Source organism: Podarcis tiliguerta (genome assembly GCF_965153285.1).
Source record: "Podarcis tiliguerta genome assembly, chromosome: 14".
NCBI lineage: Eukaryota > Metazoa > Chordata > Lepidosauria > Squamata > Lacertidae > Podarcis > Podarcis tiliguerta.
Window position 1 is genome coordinate 32,949,637 of NC_139547.1, and position 19,615 is coordinate 32,969,251.

The window sequence follows — 19,615 nt, forward strand, 5'->3', positions numbered from 1 at the left end:
GTTGGTCTCTAAGGTTCTACTGGAAGGAATTTTTTTTATTTTGTTTCGACTACGGCAGACCAACACAGCTACCCTACCTGCAATTAGCATATAACAGAGTTCTGCTCAGAGATCTGCATCGGCTGCCAATTTATTACTGGGCCAGACTCAAACTGTTATTAATATGTAGGGCCTTTAACCACTTGGGGCCAGTTTAAAGGTAAAGGTAAAGGGACCCCTGACCAATAGGCTGAGGGAGCCGGTGTACAGCTTTCGTGTCATGTGGCCAGCATGACTAAACTGCTTCTGGTGAACCAGAGCAGCGCACGGAAACGCCGTTTACCTTCCCGCCGGAGCGGTACCTATTTATCTACTTGCACTTTCGAACTGCTAGGTTGGCAGGAGCAGGGACCGAGCAACGGGAACTCACCCTGTCGCGGGGATTCGAACCGCTGACCTTCTGATCAGCAAGCCCTAGGCTCAGTGGTTTAACCCACAGTGCCACCCGCGTCCCTTGGGGCCAGTTTACGTACCCCATATATAACCACTCTGATCTGTGGAACTGGGACTTTTACAGGCACTGCAAAATGTTCATGCTGCAGTTGGAAGTAACTGATCTAGTGTGGCAGCTGCTGCAATCTGGAACTCCCTGCCTATTGACATTAGGCAGGCACTTTCCCTGTATCTTAAAAACCACTTCTGCTAAGGCTAGCATATCCATGCATGTAAAGCTGACATGTATTTTAATCAGTACTTTTAGAGTTCTAGCCATAGTTAGTTCTATTCAGAGCAGACCCATGGAAATTAATGAACATGACTGACCAAGCTTTATTAAAGTCAGTGGATCAACTCTGAGTTACAAGTTAGCCGAATAGAACAACAACAACAACAACAACAACAACAACAACAACAACAGCAACAATGATATATTATTTCTACCCCACCCATCTGGCTGGGTTTCCCCAGCCACTCCGGGCGGCTTCCAACAAAAGATTAAAAATATATTAAAACCTCAGTCATTTAAAAAACTTCCCTAAACAGGGCTGCCTTCAGGTGTCTTCTAAAAGTCAGAGAGTTGTTTATTTCCTTGACATTTGAAGGGAGGGTGTTCCACAGGGCGGGTGCCACTACCGAGAAGGCACTCTGTCTGGTTCCCTGTAGCTTCACTTCTTGCAGTGAGGGAACTGCCAGAAGGCCCTCGGCACTGGACCTCAGTGTCCGGGTTGAACGATGGTAGAGACGCTCCTTCAGGTATACTGGGCTGAGGCCGTTTAGGGCTTTAAAGGTCAGCACCCACACTTTGAATTGTGCTTGGAAACGTACTGGGAGCCAATGAGGTCTTTCAACCCTTAGCTTATAATGTATACTTTTGTCAATTTTTTTTTTCATTTCCCCTTTTCATAAGCTTATTTTTAACATTTGTTTTCTACTGACAATTTCTAACATTTATTCTTTGCAAACTGCTTAGAGGCTTATTTACAGTAAAATGGTATGCAAATGTTGTTGAATAATCAGGTAAAATAAACTGCATGGCTCTGCCTTTGCTGCTGCCATACTCTACCACAAACTTGTGCAGCTAAGCAGCCACGATCTTGGTGTTGGGAGAACTCTGCCCCATCCACACACCCTATTACTGGAGAGCTCATTGCCACTACAAGGTCCTCTTTGGTCTAAAGCGTTACATAAATATGTCAAGTAAATAAAAATCTGAACATCAGTTGAATAGGATTCTTAGGCAGATCTACATTCATGGGTTTTAACATTAAGGAAGGGTTAAGGAATGGTTTTCATAATGTACCATACTTTTCAGTGTATAAGACAAGGTTTTTTTACTCTAAAATAATGTAAAAAATAGTGGGTCATCTTATACATGGATACTGCAGAGCAGGGATGGTCGATTATATAATAATAATAATTTATTATTTATACCCCACCCATCTGGCTGAGTTTCCCCAACCACTCTGGGCAGCTTCCAATCAAATGTTAAAAACAATACAGCATTAAATATTAAAAACTTCCCTAAACAGGGCTGCCTTCAGATGTCTTTTAAAGATAAGATAGCTTAGCTTGGTTGCAGCTGCAAGCAGGAGTTTGTGGCGATTGGGTGGGTGATTGGTGGCTGCGGCAAGTGCTGCTGTGGATTGGCTACCGCTGCGGCAACTGGGTGTGTGATTGCTGGCAGATTGCTGGGTGTGTGATTGCTGGTTGCATCAACAACTCTGGGCCATCTCCCCCCATTTTCTTAAATTGGAGTCCCCCAAAATAGGGGTAGTCTTATACACAGGGGCGTGTTATACATGGAAAAATACGGTACTTGGACACATGATGTCCTACTTTTAACATTCATAATGTTGACACCAGAGGGCGCTGCGGAGCAACCAGCAGTAGGGAGACAGTATTTTGATGGAAAACAACAAAGGTAAGAAGCACTTTAATTTACAAGTATTCCCTGTGCTATTTTAGGAGGATATATCTTAATATCGTTCTAATAAAATTAAATAGGTCAGTGTAGATCCAGCCTTAATTTTCCTCGAAAAGTTCAAAGTTTTCAAATTCCTCCACCAAAGGCATCCCTCACTCGTTTGTTGAATTGGTTCACCAAATGCATCCATCAGACCCCTGGTTATATATTTGAACTAGTACATGTTGGAGTGAGGTGCCATTCATGCACAGTCTTCTTAGGGGTTTTCTCTGATGCTCATGCAACTTGACAAACCTGAAGCTCTAGTGAATATAGAGCAAAAAGTGTTATCTGGTTTTACATTTCCAGTCGTTCTCCATCCCCACCCTAATATATTCACCTATTTTCTATGCCTTGCATAATTTATGAACAAAAACATGTTATAGGCCTGGACAATAACTTGTTGGTCCCACCCATACCCAACTCCTCATAACAATCCTGACATCTTGGCTGCAGGTAGGGAAGGACAAATTTGTCAGGTTCAGTTCCTCTCAGTTTCTACTCCCCCAACCCCAATCTTACATTCAGTTTTGTACATTCCAGGGGGGTTACTTAAACTGTTATGAGATGCCTAGTTGCTCCAGGCTGTAGCTTTGCTAAGCGACCAGCAATTCAGGTGTTGTTTTATAAATGAAGTAGTGACTAAGAATGGAAGAATGTGTTGATTTTGGTTCTCTCGGTTTCCCATTTTCCCAATCTTAAATTCAGTTCTCTATATTTCTACAGCAATTTGCTAATTTTCTTTTTTTTTTAAGTCCTCGTGAAAATTCTTCAGCATTTCACTCTGAATTTCTCTTCACATACACATCTGCACATGCAGGTTTGACTAGAGCACACATTGCTACAAACAGTTTCTCCCAGTATAGTGCATCTTAATGTTCTTTTCACTAATATATCCATTGTTGTGCACACATTTGCCTAATACATGGATTTTTGAAAACACCGGTTGGTTGGAGAACTGCATCACAAAATTCAGATTAAGTGTGAATTTTGAAGGACAGCTGTGTTTCAGTTTGCTTATTGTTTCAGAATGTGCGAATTCGATAGCGTCAGCTTTAAATGTGCCCTGAAACTAATTCCTCGTTTGCTATGGCTTTGAGCAGCAACTTTGCTATTTTTATTTTATTTTAAGGAGAGTGGGGAAGAAATACCCTCACCACCTTGCAAATTGCAGGGCAACAACCCTTTTGCAGCCTGAAAGCCCCTGTTACAAGCATGGGGTGGCAGTGGTTTTGATGATGTATTCAGGTTCCCTCCAAGTCTAAGATTTTGTAGCTGTAAGATGAGAGCCTGTAGTACAAGGAATTGCTGAAGTGGTCAAATTCTTTGATAAGTTAATGGCATTAGCCAAGCCTGCCAAGCATCCTTTATATATGGCAAAAGAACTAGTCAAGCACAGGTGTGTTATCATAAAATAACTAGCTAGTGATGTCTCTTAGGGACGCGGGTGGTGCTGTGGGTTAAACCACAGAGCCTAGGACTTGCTGATCAGAAAGTCAGCAGTTCGAATCCCCGGGACGGGGTGAGCTCCCGTTGCTCAGTCCCTGCTCCTGCCCACCTAGCAGTTCGAAAGCACGTCAAAGTGCAAGTAGATAAATGGGTACCGCTCTGGCGGGAAGGTAAATGGCTTTTCCATGTGCTGCTCTGGTTCACCAGAAGCGGCTTAGTCATGCTGGCCACATGACCCGGAAGCTGTACACCGGCTCCCTTGGCCAATAAAGCGAGATGAGTGCCACAACCCCAGAGTTGGCCATGACTGGACCTAATGGTCAGGGGTCCCTTTACCTTTACCTAGTGATGCCTCTAGGAGAAGGGTGTAGGCCTCCCCCCCTCACCTAGCTGGACACCATGTTATCCTAGGGATAGGAGAATGATAGGCTAGGGCCAAGTGGGGCAGTCTCATTTGGAGCTGGGAAGACACTCCAGACTTGCTCTATGTGATGAAACCAAAGCTTTGAGGCGGCTTCCATGGCAGCCTAATGAGGGAACAAGATCATGTTTTGTATGTGTGTAAATAAAACCATGTATCCAAAAACACCACAATCTCCAGTGTTGGGGAGGGTCAGGAGATAAAAAGTGAGCAGAGCAAACAATGTATATGTTACCTTAGTATGGTAGGATAGTTTCCACACACACTCACAGAACCCTCTTTATCTCCCATCCAGGCAAGTAAAAGGCATTATCAGAGTTCAAGGACACACTGCGGCCTTTCTAAAACACTTGATGCAGGTGCAATGTAGGGCAGAGAGAGGTGTGGCTTGGGGAGACAGGTTGTAGTCTATGCAAGGGATGTGCTGTGGTAAACTCTGTAAAACATGATGTACACTAACGGCCACCTGATGTGTACCAGGACATAGCTGGGGATCTCTCTGTTTTTGATACATCAGAGCTTGAGGAAGGTTGAACAGAAGGGGATTACACACACACACACACACACACACACACACAGTGTGTGTGTGTGTGTCTGTCTCTGTGTGTGTGTGTGTGTGTGTGTGAGTGTCTATAGAATTCATATGTATGGAAGAATAAGAAGAGGAAGAACTGACAAAAGAGTATAATCTAGTAGTATGGTAACTAGTAGTAGTAGTTTTGCAGTTTGGTGTACTGGATTCACAGAACTGTAGAGTTGGAAAGGACCCAGAGGGTCATCTAGTCAGTTTTGAGATTTGCCACCTTTGGGGAATTTCACCTCCTTCTAAGATGAATAAAATAGTCTAGTTAACCAGGGTGAGAGCTCTATTTTGAATGCAATATAATATTCTCTCAAGATGCCATTTGGCCATGGTGGTTTGCCCAATTTTAGTCTTTTTATTGCTTTATTTACTTCCTCTTGGGATATTGGTTGATTCAAATAATTCCTGTGCTCCTATAACAATGTTTTAAGGCATACTTGAGAGGTAAGCCCTTATAGAAGATTGTGAAGCATTCTTGGAGGAGTACAGGGAAATATAATATTCTTGGAAGATTTCGCCAATCCCCAAAGTATCATTGCATATTCATCCTTGCATGCAAGTAATCTGATTTTTAATTTTTTTGTGTTTGTTGACTGCATGAGCTAAGAGACAAGAAGCTTTGTTACCAAATTCATAAAGACTCTCCTCCCTGGAAGGGAGGGGAGTGGTTGTGGGCGGGAGCCCGAGCACCGCCCCTTGCAGGGGGCAGCCGCCCCCTGCTTTCCTAGTTTACCTGGCTGGCGCCCCGCCCACTGGCCGGCACCCAATCGGGAGCCAGCAGGGGCGTGCCCAGGTAAATTCAAATTACCGCGCCAGCCTTCGCCCCGGCCTCATTCCTCTTCGTCCCGCCGAGAGTCACCTGCCCTCCACTCCCTTCAGCTTAGGGTTTCAACCTTGCTATGGACCTTAGGTTGGTCGCCCTGGTTAGGCGGGGGGCCTGGTAGGAGTTTTTCCACATGGCATTAGGCCATTTGGTTTTTTCGCCTGCCTCGTAGCAATCGTCACAACTTTCGTGGTATTGGTGGGTAGGTTAGGCATTGGATTATTGTGTTGTGGTGTGTTGGAAGGCTAGGTGTGGCCATCGCCTAAGCCTTCAATTTTGGGTATTCCGTTAAAGGAATCTGGCGGTTGTGTATTCTGTCCGATGCCTGCTTGGCGGGAGGCCATGGCACGACCCTTGGTGACATCAGGGGAGAGCCTTTAGTTGTATTAGCATCAACAGGCTCCGCCTACTGGTGATTCAACCCCTGTGGTGGACACCCAATGCCTAAGCCAATACCTTTTCACTGCTGTAACCAATAAAGTTGTGGCCTTTTCATGCCCATAAACCATATATCACGTGTCCTGGTGTATTCATTTCCTCTTCGCGGGGGTCGGGTCCTCGAACCACAATAAACACTTCTACCTCTCATTATTGCCTTATGTATGTGTTCAGTCACAAGGAGTTGTAGTTCAGAGTGAACTTTTTTTACAGCCTGACTTAAATTTTTAGATTTTTAGTTTTGTGACTCCTTCTCTAATATTTTAATTCTAGCAGTAAGAGTATTAATTTCAGATTCATACATCTGAAATTTTCCTGCTTTGTACACGTTGCTTGGCTGATTAAGTGTATTGGAAAATTCAGAGAAGTGTGATTTTCACAAGAAGACTGCATTTCAGTTTGCACACTGTTTCAGGAGATGTGAATTAATTGGGTTCACTTTTAAATGCAAACTGACTCCCTCCCTCAATACCTAGCTATGCATATATGTATGGAAGCTGGATATGTACAAAAGTCCCCCCCCCCACACACAAACAGCAACAACCCTCCGTGGCAGTACACACACTATAAGAACACAAAATGTGCCTTGTTCTCACTCTCTAGTATGGCAATTGCTCTTTTTGGCAATGTTTGTCATTGACTTGAGAGGTGTAAATTTATAAATACATACGTGCATATTTTGTGGTTAGCACATTTGGTAGTACAGTGGTGCCCCGCAAGACGAATGCCTCGCAAGACGAAAAACTCGCTAGACGAAAGAGTTTTCCGTTTTTTGAGTCGTTCCACAAGACGAATTTCCCTATGGGCTTGCTTCGCAAGACGAAATGCCTTGCGAGTTCTTGCGAGTTTGTTTCCTTTTTCTTAAAGCTGCTAAGCCTTTAATAGCCGCTAAGCCGCTAATAGCCGTGCTTCGCAAGACGAAAAAACTGCAAGACGAAGAGACTCGCGGAAAGGATTAATTTCGTCTTGCGAGGCACCACTGTACACCGAATCCTGAAACTATTTCTACAGTTAACCCAAATGCAATAGATCCATTCAGAATAAAGATGTTATGCAAAACAAAAACAAATAAACAAACCCAGGACGCCTGTTTCATTAAACAGAAAGGAAAAAGAAACACCCCATGCAGAGGAGGATTTTTTGGGGAGGGTAGAAATGGCAAAAGTCTGTTCTAGTTTTCTTGCATTAGATCAGCAAAATCCCAAGCTGGGGTGAGAATAGAAGGGGAAAGGAAGAGTGGGGGAGAGTAGCCAAGTATCTCAGAGTAGGACAAAACCGATCACAAAAGGGTGACGTCATGTTTTGTAAGAAGCATGTTATGTTTCAACCTTTCTCATCACTCTATGGAAGGAGCAGAGAACCTCAGGCCTGGAAGTTAAATGGCTCCCCAGACCACACCTCTTCCCAGCCACACCCTTTCTCCCTTGGCCACTCCCATGCTGCACACCCTCCTTGGGTGCTTTTTTCATGTCTGTGAGCTCTGAAATGTCTCTTGCTTGCCTGGATGTAGGATAGAGAGAAGGGTGCATGATTGTGTACAGAAGCCAGCCTACTGCGTGAAGGTAAAACTGAAATCAACTGCTCCACTCATTTTGGCATCTGTCTCCTCCTACTACTAGCATGTGGTCCCTGGAAGGTTGCCCCAAAGGGAATGTGGTATTGGATGAGGATGTTCTGAAATGTTACAGGACAAGAATATTATACCTTTAACAGTAACAGCTCTATATGGAATTTCAGCAGGTGCTTCTCTTCCCCACTCCTGCGTGATAAGCTGCCAATATTTCTTCTACCGCACCTCTATTAAGTTTAAAGGAAGAGAAGGCCCCTCCACCCTCTGCTTAGCCTAGGGCTAAGGGTATTTACCCTTTCCAGTACCAGTAATAATGCTTAGCTATGTTAAAAACAAAATAAGAAAAAACGAGGAGCTGTAACTATATCCTTCCACTCTTCTAGAAAGTTCAAACTCATAAAGTGCTACACATTATGTTCTCTATACTGGAAGATCAACCAGAGCTGTTCCTAAGTGAAGAATGTGAAAAGGTACATTCACAAAACAAGGTGGTTGTTTTCTTTCACCCTCCATTGTGTATTGACTTCTCAAATTTTCATGCTTTGGGAATAAAGATGTCTGGTTGGAAGCATGTGAGAGGAACTGAATTCAACAGCAGTGCTCTTCCCACTTGTGATTCCCAGCAACTGGTCTTTAGAGGCATCCTGCCTCTGATAATGTAGACAGTACATAGCCATTATGGCTAGTAGACATTGATAGCCATGATTATGCCTCTTTCTTAAAGCTGTCCAAGTTGGTGGCCATTACTACTTCTTGTGGGAGCAAATTTTATCATTTAATGGGTCCATTGTGCTCCTGTCCAGGAAGGTAGTTCTTTTGGTAGTTTACCAAGTCTCATCTTCAGGTAACATCAAATACAATCCAGCTCCAGTCATGTAGTGTCTTCTGAGCCTTCCCAGTTCCATTAACTTCCACACCCTGGAGCCATGGATTAAAGGGAGCACAGGCAGCTGAACAGGCTACAGTGCAGAGCATGTTCATTCGGAAACCGTACACTGGTTTAAATTAATGCTCTGCTTCCAATGTCATGATGGGATATATCCAAATAAGTTCTATTCAGAGTAGATCCATCAATTCTAATTAATGAAAATCAGCCCTGTCCATTAATTTTCAATGGGTGTACACTGAGTAGAACTTACTTGGCTACAATCCTAAGCTTTCACCACACTGTCTTCAATAGTAAAGTCATAAAGGACTTCATTTCTGTATATAAGAACATAAGAAAGATCTGGCGGCTGGATCAGTGACCCATCTAGTTCAGCACCCTCTTCTCACAGTGGCCAACCAAATGCATGTGGAAAGCAGGACCTTAGTGCAACAGCAACTCTCCCCACCTGCAGTTTTCAGAAACTTGTATTCAAAGGTATACTTGATTCAATAGCAGAGGTAAAATGTAGCCATCAAATCTAGCTGCTGCCAATAGCATTCTCCTTCTAATCCACTTTTAAAGTCATCCAAGTTGGTGGCCATACGTGCCTCTTGTGGGAGAGAATGCCACAGTTTTAACTATGCACTGACCACCCTGAATTTCTTTCATTGATTCACAGGGATGGGAGGGACTTAAAGGCATCTAGTCCAACCTCTTGCTCAGTTCAGGATATAGCTGCAGGCATTCCTGACAGATGGTCACACAGCCTCTGACTAGCACTTATATGCTTCAGTGAGGATAGATCTGCTGCTGTTCCTCCTCCAAACTGAGGAAGAATTTAATGGCTATCACATATGCTTGTCCAAAAAGGAACCTGGTTTGATGAAAAGGGTGCTCTACTACTCATGGGAACATAGGAAGCTAACTTAAAACAAATCAGACTGTTACTCCATCTAACTCAGTATTGTCTACATGGACGGCAGTGACTGTCTAGGATTTCAGACAGTGAGTCTCTCCCAGCCTTGGAGATTCCAGAGATTGAACCTGAGACCTTCTGTATGCAAAACAGATGCTCTACCACTCAGCTGTGGCCCTTCACTTCCCTATCAATTGCTTCTTCTCATGAGGACAGAAGTAATATGATCTACTTCTGAACAGTCCTGTTTAGGAAGCCCCAAAGAAACATTGCAATCCCCTTCCCTGTAGTAATTCAGTATTGAAATTCAGTATTGAATTAACTGAGCATTAATCGTAATATAGTAGAAGCACATACAAGAGGGGTGGGGTCACTTGTGACCCTGCAGATGCTGCTGGAATCCTTCACCATTGGCTAGGTTGGTGTTGCTTGGAGTCCAACAACACCTGGAGGGCACCAGGTTGACATCGCCCCCCACCTGACTTAAAACAGCAGTTCAAACTTGGATAGTGTGGTTTGGATAGGGACCCTCAACAGCATTTTTAAAACTACTGTATAAAAAGAACAAACATTTGTTCTGTTTGAGAAAGTGGGAGGCCAGATAGTTCCATCAATTATCTAGGAGTAAGTTCCATTGAACTACGCATAGATATGCATGTCTTGGATTGCACTGTTAATGTGTACAGTAAATACATACTTAGTTGTGCTAGGCTTGATTAGGGATGTTCCACTGTCTGAGCTGGAATGTGCTCCTGCATCATGATAATGAACAATGGCCGTTTCATAGTAAATTACTATAGTGGAAGTATTGCAGGACCCCAGTAAACTCTACTATATTATTCCATGGTTTTACTTTGGGGGGGGGGGGTGACGCAAGCAGGGTTTTGAGCAGCTTCATAAAGCAAAACTGTGTGTTTACAATGTTTTTGTTTTTATAGAGCATCTGCATGGCATCATGCACAAAGCACTCTGTTCTCGTCTCCTTTGTTTTCACTGTTCAGGTCCTGCTTTTTTATAACTTCATAATTTTATGAAATTAATGCCAACTCTCTCTTTTTTTTTTTACACAATGGAGCAGACAGATGAAGATAGCCTATTGTGCATCTGTTCAGTAGATTTGGGTAGGGGTGGACAGATATGGCTTGTATTGCTCTACCTATTACCTATTCCACGTTTCATCTCTCTGCTCTGCTCCAGCAACTGACTCTATCACTTTAACCCTTCCCTTTCCAAGCAGCACAATTCTCCCCCCCACAAAAAAACCCCAAATAGTGGAAGGCAATAATAGTCAGGAGTTTAGCAAGGGGGAGAAGGAGCACTTAGGCTTTTCATTATAGTATAGTTCAAATCCAAACCCCTCCCAGTATTTAGATCTGGGGAAAGGGGAACTGCTCACCTGGCTACAAAATATCACTGGGTTTTCAAAGTGTGGAAGAAGTCTGGTTCTGCCAAACTGTCCATGTCCAGACCCATCCTGTGGGTGCTGTTGAAGGGGACAGGTACACAATACATGCTCTTCCAGATTCTCTGTAGGTGTTCTGGAACCATTAAAGTAGCTAAACCTCAAGGTCAATGGAATCCCCAAGCTGCTTTGAAATCTCACCTTAGTTTTTAAAAAGTAGCTTAAAAATAGCTCAAGTGGCTTTAAAAGAAACTGCAGCTAGTTTTAATGTGCTGCTGCTCCCAACCAATCTTGGTTAGAGAGAAGCAGTGGAGAGAGTTCAAGTAGGGGTGGATTTAAAAACAAAGGTGAGAAAGAGGAATAGAAAAAAACGAAAGAAAGAAAACCTTCACAGGGTATGGGTATCCCCAATGACAATTTGAACTAAATCAAGTAAAAGTTAGTTGTCTCACTGAAAAACAACATAGTGGGACTTAGGCCCATTTATGCACACACACAACTAGTGTTGTTGTGGCCAGTTCAGCTTCATGTGAAATTTTATTCTTCAAGATTAGTCCCAAAGGTGTGTTTATGAGGTAACATGAAAGTGAGGCACCTCTGAAGGGCCTGGGATTCACTTGGGTGTGGTAGAAACACATTGGCAGAAAGACTCACATGGATGGTAGCCTTGATGAATTTTTGGTGAAGCTCCAGGTTCAATGGTTACTATACCAGTTGGGTGTGGCAGTCAGTGGGAATCCCACCAGTACAAACATGTGCAACCAGGTTTGACTAACTGAAGTCCAGTTGGCTGCAATGGGGGTGTTGTTTTTTCCAGGATTAGACCCAGGGCCTTTAATTGTGTTTCCAACTTGGGATCTTGCTTTTTCTCCACCTTTGCACAGCTGGATTTTTTTTTAAAAAAAGAAACTTCAGAATAACTATTACTTTCCTAGATCATGTAATCGTGAAACAAAACATCAAACGTCAGCAGAATAACCTAATGTGTTTCCTACGCCAGAGCCTAGAGGCTTTGCGCTGTGACTGAGGGAAGCTATTCCAAAGATTTATCTTATGGGCTTTACTTGGCTTTCTCTAGTGATTAACTGTGTCATGTGTAAAAGGATATTGAGACTCGGATGGATGCATCAAGAAGTATCAATGATTGTTACCTGCAGAGGTGTTACAAGAAATTTCATCTGTTGCAACGAAGACGAATTGATTTCTGCAAGAGAAGATAAAATTCACAATACTGCTTGCTGACTGGGAAAGCTCCTAGCTGCCGATTGACTTTATGTTTACAGATGGGTTAAGGGGGGGGGGAGGTGCTTAATTTTAATGAATGCAGAGAGGAGGAGTGTTGACATATCCTGTTACTTGAGAGTTTCTAAGGGTCACAAGACTGACATGCTAGGTCCCTTTCAATGGCATAATGGTGACGCTGGAAAATGGACGATACACAAGACTAGGGCATTGGGGGTGTCAGTTTTAGCATTGCAAAAGTGCTCATGCTGAATTATACTTCACACTTTCCCTTTTGTAAATGAAGCTACATTTATAGTAATGTATAAACTAAATTAAGGCAAACAATGTTGGTTATAGCACCCTTTTCTTCCTTCTTATTGTTGTTCTTATTGGGGTGGGGTGGGATAATCTAGTAAAACTAACAGCAAAAACCAGCACTGAAAGTAGAAACCTGAGACATTTTGGACCACAGTTCATACCACACAGCTCCAATGTCAGTATGAAAATAATGGTTTCAGTATCCCACCCACCAAAAACATTTATGACATAATACATGATTCTAATACACCAGATGTAGTGAATCTTTGGCCCTCCAGATGTTGTGAAACTACAGCTATTATCAGTCCTAAAAGCATAATCAATGGACAGGGATGGGAGTTGTAGTTCCTCAACATCTGGAGGGCCAGAAGTTCCCATCATGTGCAATACATCATTTCAGCACTGATATAAATTAGTCACAACAGAATACTAAGTGACCCAAAACCTTCGCCTGCCCAGATCTTTGGATCTACTTTCTTAAAGTGTGTTGCAAAGAAGGGGACAGAGCTAAGAACATTTTAACTGCTTTGAATAAGGAAATAATGAAAATAATAATAAAAAGGGAAGACCACATATCCATAATCTGGCTCAAACCATCATGCCTCATTTACTCATGCAATCATTCCATTGGAAGGCTAGCAGAAGTAAAGTGTGTAAATCAAGGGCACACTCAACACACCATGCACGACAGCCTAGGGATACTGTGCAAGCACCATTGGAATGAACAGCGGTTGCTCAGCCACAGCGCTAAGGAGACACCACAGTGCCAGTAATCACACATAAGATTGGTCCTAAACCCACTGCAACATAGAAGCCGGTCTCATGCTCCATAAAAGCAATTAAAGAAAAAGGCAGGTGAGATGCTACCTGGGTGGTGGGTAGGTGCCTGTCACAGATATCCTCAATCCAGTTAAGCCAAAGTACTCCAATTCTTTTTCAGCTAATTGTAATGCACCCCCCCCCAAGCCAGTTACCCCCAATCTTATTAAAATTGGTGGGATTGCTCTGATCATGGACTGCAACTTAGGGCTTTGTGTGCTGTGGGAAAAGGACTGGAAAATACCAAATTATTACTATTGAACAGGAAAGAGATGGCAGTTGACCATGCTATGCCAAGACCAGTCCATGTTTGCATACACTGTATCGGGCTCTGTGTAGTACAGGCATGCATGGGCAAGTTTGGGACCACAATTCATGCCACACAGCACCAATGCACACTTTAAAACATTGTATTATTGCCTGGCCTGAGTACTGAGTGCAAGTCCAACGACAGCACCATAGGAATAAATGCTATTTAAGATATGGATGATTTTGGACAACAGTAAGAGGATGACATATTAACTGTTGACAGGTACAAGCTGAGTTGAAGCTTGTGCTTATTTATTTATTTAACATTATCACAGGCAGCATGTGTGATGAAATTTGCAAAGTGGCAGGGTTTATTATGTGTGAATTGAACAGGAGCTATACTTGTAAGCAACCTCTCATGGTCACATGAATCCAAGTACTTCAGCTTAATGAACTGATGGATTGAAAACTGGAACCAGAAAACTGCTTGGCATGACCCTGGGACCTTGCAGTGCATTAAAGAGGACTTGGATGGTTGTGAACTGTCAATATCCCTTCCAGCCAGAGGGCAAAGGCCTGCCACTATCCGTAGAATATGAGTCCTTTGCAGTACCTCCCCACCCCACCTCAGCCTCACAGAAGTCAAAGACTGCAAAAACAGATGAAGGCCTTTTGATAAGACAGACAGCTCCTCTAGAGAGGTGGAGTCAACCACAGTGCAGGTCTTGTTAGCCTACATAAGGCTTCAGTTTTCTTTAGCTCCCTGCTGGGACAAGATCTTCCTACTGTTACTTCAGTGAGAGAGAGCAGCCTTCAGATGGGCTCACTTGCACAGCTTCTAACTGGACTTTCCCTGCATTGATCTTCCTTTGCCTGCCATGTCCTGATTTTTCTGACTTTGACTGGACATTACCCATTTGATCTGCCCTTTCCTATTATAACGTTACTTCTCTGGATGCTGCCTACTTCTTCCTTGAGCCTCAAGCACCCAAGGAACAGGACGCCATATGAGTCGTATGCTGGCATATGTTTACCTTAGTGCCATAAAATTTCTATCCCACTCCCCATATTGTTGGGTCCATTTAGAGTGTATCTAAGTACTTGTTGATCACAGTCAACACACATTATTTAAGAATTTGATTGATTGGTGTAAAATTTATATTAGGTGGAAATCAAATCCAGGTATCCAAGGATCCCTGGCATTTTGTTCTGGGCTGATAAACATGCAAGAAAGCTTTTGGCGAGCGGCAAATCCCAAACTTGTTATAGCTGGCCTTGTGTCAAAGTAGTCATAGAGACACTTTATCACACATGCCCAGGCAGCTGTTTTGTACTTGACAAGGCGTGTGGGAAATATTGCACAGCAAGCAATAATCTGGAAAAGTGATGGAGAACTCCCTCAAACTGTCTTGTCTTATAGCAAGGAGGATTGTGCTTTGGATTATCAAATGTGTTATTCTGTATGGTTGAGATGGACAGAATCGTTCTGTTTCCATCCAGAAAATGTTTGTTGTAGGTCTTGTCAGCTTACAAAAGGCTTTAGTTCCATTTAGCTCCCTTCTGGGATAACATCTTCCTACAGTTACATGAGAAGGAATGACAGTAAACCAGGCTCACTTGGAGCTATCCAAGGTCCTGTTTTTCCTATTTAAATGACAACTTCTAACTGGACTTTCTCTGTCTTGATCCTCTATTGCCTGCTGTATCGTAGGCTTTACAAAAGACACAGGCAAAGATTTATATAAAACCCATTTCTGGAGATGTAACTGTGTTAAGCCACATCCACAGTTTATCTTTACAGCACTATTCTACTACTTTAAAAGTGATGGCTTTTCACTGAATGTTCACTCCATCTCCCTCTTTTAGAATGCACCTTCTGGAAGGAGACCATCTTCTGGAACTGGGGTGGGGAACCTCAGGACCAGGCCCCAGATGCAGCCCCCCAGGCCTCTCATCTGGCCCTTGGAACTCTCTCCAGGCCACAACTTTCACTGGCCCTTCTTCCCACCTGAAATATTTTTGTATGGCTTGAGCCCTGGTAGTCTCTTCCTTGCCTAGACACAGGATAGAGATGGGTAGGCAAGTGTATGTAGAAACTAGCCTGCTGTAGAAAGGTAAATAAATTGCCTGTGCTACTCTACCCACTTTGCCTCTGGCCCCACCCCAAACTGACATATGCGTCACAGAAGACTTCCCAGAACCCTATGTGGAAAAGAAGTGCTGGTTCTGCTGTCAAATCTATTCTAGATTCAGGTAGCCGTGTTGGTCTGATGCAGTCGAAATAAATATTTCAATTTTTTTTTTTAAATTGTCCAGTATCACCTTATAGACCAACTAAGTTTGTTCTTGGTATCTTGGTATCAGATATCTGTGTATCTGAAGACGTGTGAGTGCACACAAAAGCTTATACTGAGAACAAACTTAGTTGGTCTATAAGGTGCTACTCAACTATATCTATCTATCATCTATCTATCTATCTATCTATCTATCTATCTATCTATCTATCATCTATCTATCTATCATCTATCTAGAGTACATTATGTTCCAGAAGGAATCCTGGAAGTTCTGGAGATATCTGCAACACAATGGGCCTTGGTTGGCCTGCCCATTAGACCAATGTGATCCACATTGGCACAGGAAGCTTTTGTGTATGTCCACAGAAGTAGATAGTCTCATGGCAACTACTGAAATCAGGACAGAGTCACAATGAATTCTGTTGAGATCTCAGTCCATTCCAGCATAGGTAGAGCCACAGATGAACCACTAAATTCCACCTGTGTATGTCCACCTTCTATATAACTTGAAAGGGTGAACAAGTGGTGAGGGCAGCGGCTCATAAGAAGCCTATTTGTAGGTGTGGGTCCTCAAGGAAGAGAGAGGGCCGCATGTACAAAGCTTGTGAGAGGATTCTGATTTGCTCCAGATTTAGGAGCACGGGTATGGGTTTTAGTCAGCAGAATCTACACACCAGTACATGTATGGGTCTAACAACACAACTGGCCCACTTACGACCTGATCCACTAAGAACTTCCTTATTCCCTTTTTAAAACAAAACAAAAACATTTTACAGCTTCTTAGAGCAGCCAGTAATTTCACTGTGTCAATGTGGTAAAAATCTCTTCTAAAATGTTCCCAGCACAAACCATACCTTCCTGGGGAATGGTAGAGAGAAATGTCAATTGGAACATTAGCTTATGTTCTTCTATATTGTAATTTTCATTGGGATATCAGACCCCAAATTATCTCCCTAGTAGTCTCTTTACACTTGGGAAACTCAAGTTGAATTTTGTGTGCCAAGTTTAATGGCAGATCCTAACCCTAAGGTTATAGGAACTATGACCATGTCCCTCACTTTGGCCATCAAAACTAGGACACAATTGTTAAAGGGAGGATGAGTTCTAAGTCAAAATTGTCCATATTATGCTTATGATCATGGATTGTCTCATATTCTTCTTTTTCTTTTTTTAAGTACAATCAGCATGCATGTATATTGTGTTGTTTCTCTGATGGGCTAGCTTCAATAGCCCTCTACTGTATCAGATGTTTATGGCCTGTAGTCCAAATTAGCTAACTATTGTACCAGAGAAAAGATTGCTGCTACCACCATGTACCTACAAGGGCAGTCATCTTTTTTTTTCTGTACAATGTCCCTGGTAGCATTCCAATGACATGGTAGTTACTACCTGCTCCAAGCAGTTGTAAAATTATTAAATAGAAAAAAGGCAGTCCTTGGACCAATTCCTAAATATATGTTTTTTGTTTCAGCAGACCTGATGGGATTTCTTAGGATTCATTTAAAAATAAATGAACACCACAAAAAAAGGACAAGGGGTGGATATGGGAAGATGCATCCATCCCTAGAGCAAGCCGAAACTGGCTCTGTGCTTTGATTTGTTTCTTTTAAAAAAGGAAAATGAATGCATAAAAATATCATTTAAGTTCATATTGCAAATCCAGAATAACTAAAGGCCTTTAGAAACAACAACTGGGTTAAAATAGTTTGCAAAAAGAAAAAGGTGCTGGTCAAGTACCGAAGGCCTGATAGGCCCCACACAACTCCTGGAACCAGACCTCTTACCAATGACTAAAACCAAGCTAAAACCTGATGAAAGATGAGCAGGTTGTAACAAAACAAAAAATGACCTGGTGTGAAAAAACATACATCTCAGTGAAACCACAGCCCTAACATGTTTTAACTCTGGACATATACCCAAGTTTGTTTATGTCTTGTCCCCCCCATCATTTTGTGTGTTGACTTAAACCTGAGGACAGAAACTGTTGTGCTTGTAAGTGATCTGAAAGTTGCTCTGGGAGCTTTTTGTGCCTGCAGTGCAAGGTGAAAATTCTTTAAATAACAGGTAAAGGCACCACAGGCCTAGGGACTAAATGGAATCCTCCAATCCTCTCCACCTAGCCCTAGAAACTCCCCAGGTCCTCACCAGCAGTGGCAGACCTTGGTGCCCCCACTTCTTGCCTTCCATTCTACATAATAGTTGCGGTGCCCCTGAGGGTCTGTGCCCAGTGAAACCGGTTGCACTCCCCTAAATCTGCCTCTGTCACCAGCCCTGCTTCACCCCCCCCCCCATTGAATGTATTTCCCTGGATGGAATGTGTCCTTGAATGCCCTGATCCCCCTCTGGATTGAGGATACAGAGGGGTGTGTGAGTATGTATTAATAAGCCCACTGTACAAATTGCATATGTTGCTCCACCTACTTTGGTCTCTGGTCCCACCCACCACTGGCATGTGGTGCCCAGAAGGCGATATGGCCCTAGGGCCAAAAAACAAAACCCACAACCCAGTAGGCCAATCCTGCATAGCCTATATCCCAACAAGTCAAAGGCTTAACACCAAGGTCATGTATTATGCCTTTCCAGATACCTGAAAAGACCTCAACACCTTTTTTTCGAGTCCTACACAGGTGTCAGGGACGCTGGTGGCGCTGTGGGTTAAAGCACAGAGCCTAGGACTTGCCGATCAGAAGGTCGGCGGTTCGAATCCCCATGACGGGGTGAGCTCCCGTTGCTCGGTCCCTGCTCCTGCCAACCTAGCAGTTCGAAAGCACATTCAAGTGCAAGTAGATAAATAGGTACCGCTCTGGCAGGAAGGTAAACGCCATTTCCGTGCACTGCTCTGGTTCACCAGAAGCAGCTTAGTCATGCTGGCCACATGACCCGGAAGCTGTATGCCGGCTCCCTCGGCCAATAAAGCGAGATGAGTGCCGCAACCCCAGAGTCAGTCACGACTGGACCTAATGGTCAGGGGTCCCTTTACCTTTACACAGGTGTCACAGTCAAGAAGTGCATCCTGCTCCTGGTGGGTTGACATGCATGGGAAATATGCTGTATTTTGTAAGCCACACACCTGGCTGGCTGTTATTAATGCTAATTTATCATACTGATGTGACCTTCTGCATATGGCTGGACTACAAGTCTCATAATCTCTATTTTCAAGCTAGCTGGGGCTGATGGGAGTTGAAGGCCTACAACATCCCCATCTTTGCTTTTGACCTAGAGAATGGTCTGGAGGTATGAACGGCAAATGGGGCATTGCCCCACCAACTTCAGCCTGCCTTCAGCCAGCCCCCACCTGCCTTCCAACTTGCTACCAGTCCAAGGGGTGGCACTGCCTGATAACTTCCTCTTCCTCTGTCTCACTGTTTCCCCTTGTAGAATGCATCAGGGAGGAGGAAGTTGGGGACAGATCTAGAATTAGTTGTCTCTGCCTGTAATTGGCTCTGGTGCCACCTACTGTTTGGGCTCCCACTTCCACCCCACTAGTCCCATTGGGTATCGGCCACCACTGTGCACGTGTATGTAATGTATAGATTCAGTTTCCCCTTCTTTGCATGGATATTTTATTGCACTGGCCTTAAATAAATAATTAAATTGCTTGATACATATATAGATGGAGGGGGGAACTGAATGCTCTCTGCCACTTCAGAAGATACACCTGCTCTTCATGCTAGGTGTTCTCTCCTGTCTTTCAATACTTGTCTTATAGAATACCTTATCTTGTGTATACAGGATGGTTGTGGTGTCTACAGCCACCTGGTAACACGCTGCTGAGCATTCATCACAAAAAGAGTGCTATGT

General features: G+C 43.3%; 1 protein-coding gene across 38 annotated transcripts in view; it reads right to left on the reverse strand.

Annotated features, from left to right (window-relative positions):
- The window catches only part of RBFOX1 (RNA binding fox-1 homolog 1), a 1,465,188-nt gene that overhangs the window by 16,618 nt on the left and 1,428,955 nt on the right, over window positions 1–19,615 (reverse strand). For 10 of the 38 annotated variants that reach the window (XM_083414161.1, XM_083414128.1, XM_083414130.1 and 7 more), the window contains one exon: window positions 12,062–12,114. The exons of the other annotated variants lie outside the window; for them this stretch is intronic. In XM_083414161.1, coding sequence (XP_083270287.1) covers window positions 12,062–12,114 — 53 coding nt within the window. The remainder of the gene's footprint in view (window positions 1–12,061; window positions 12,115–19,615) is intronic. 38 annotated transcript variants of the gene reach the window in all.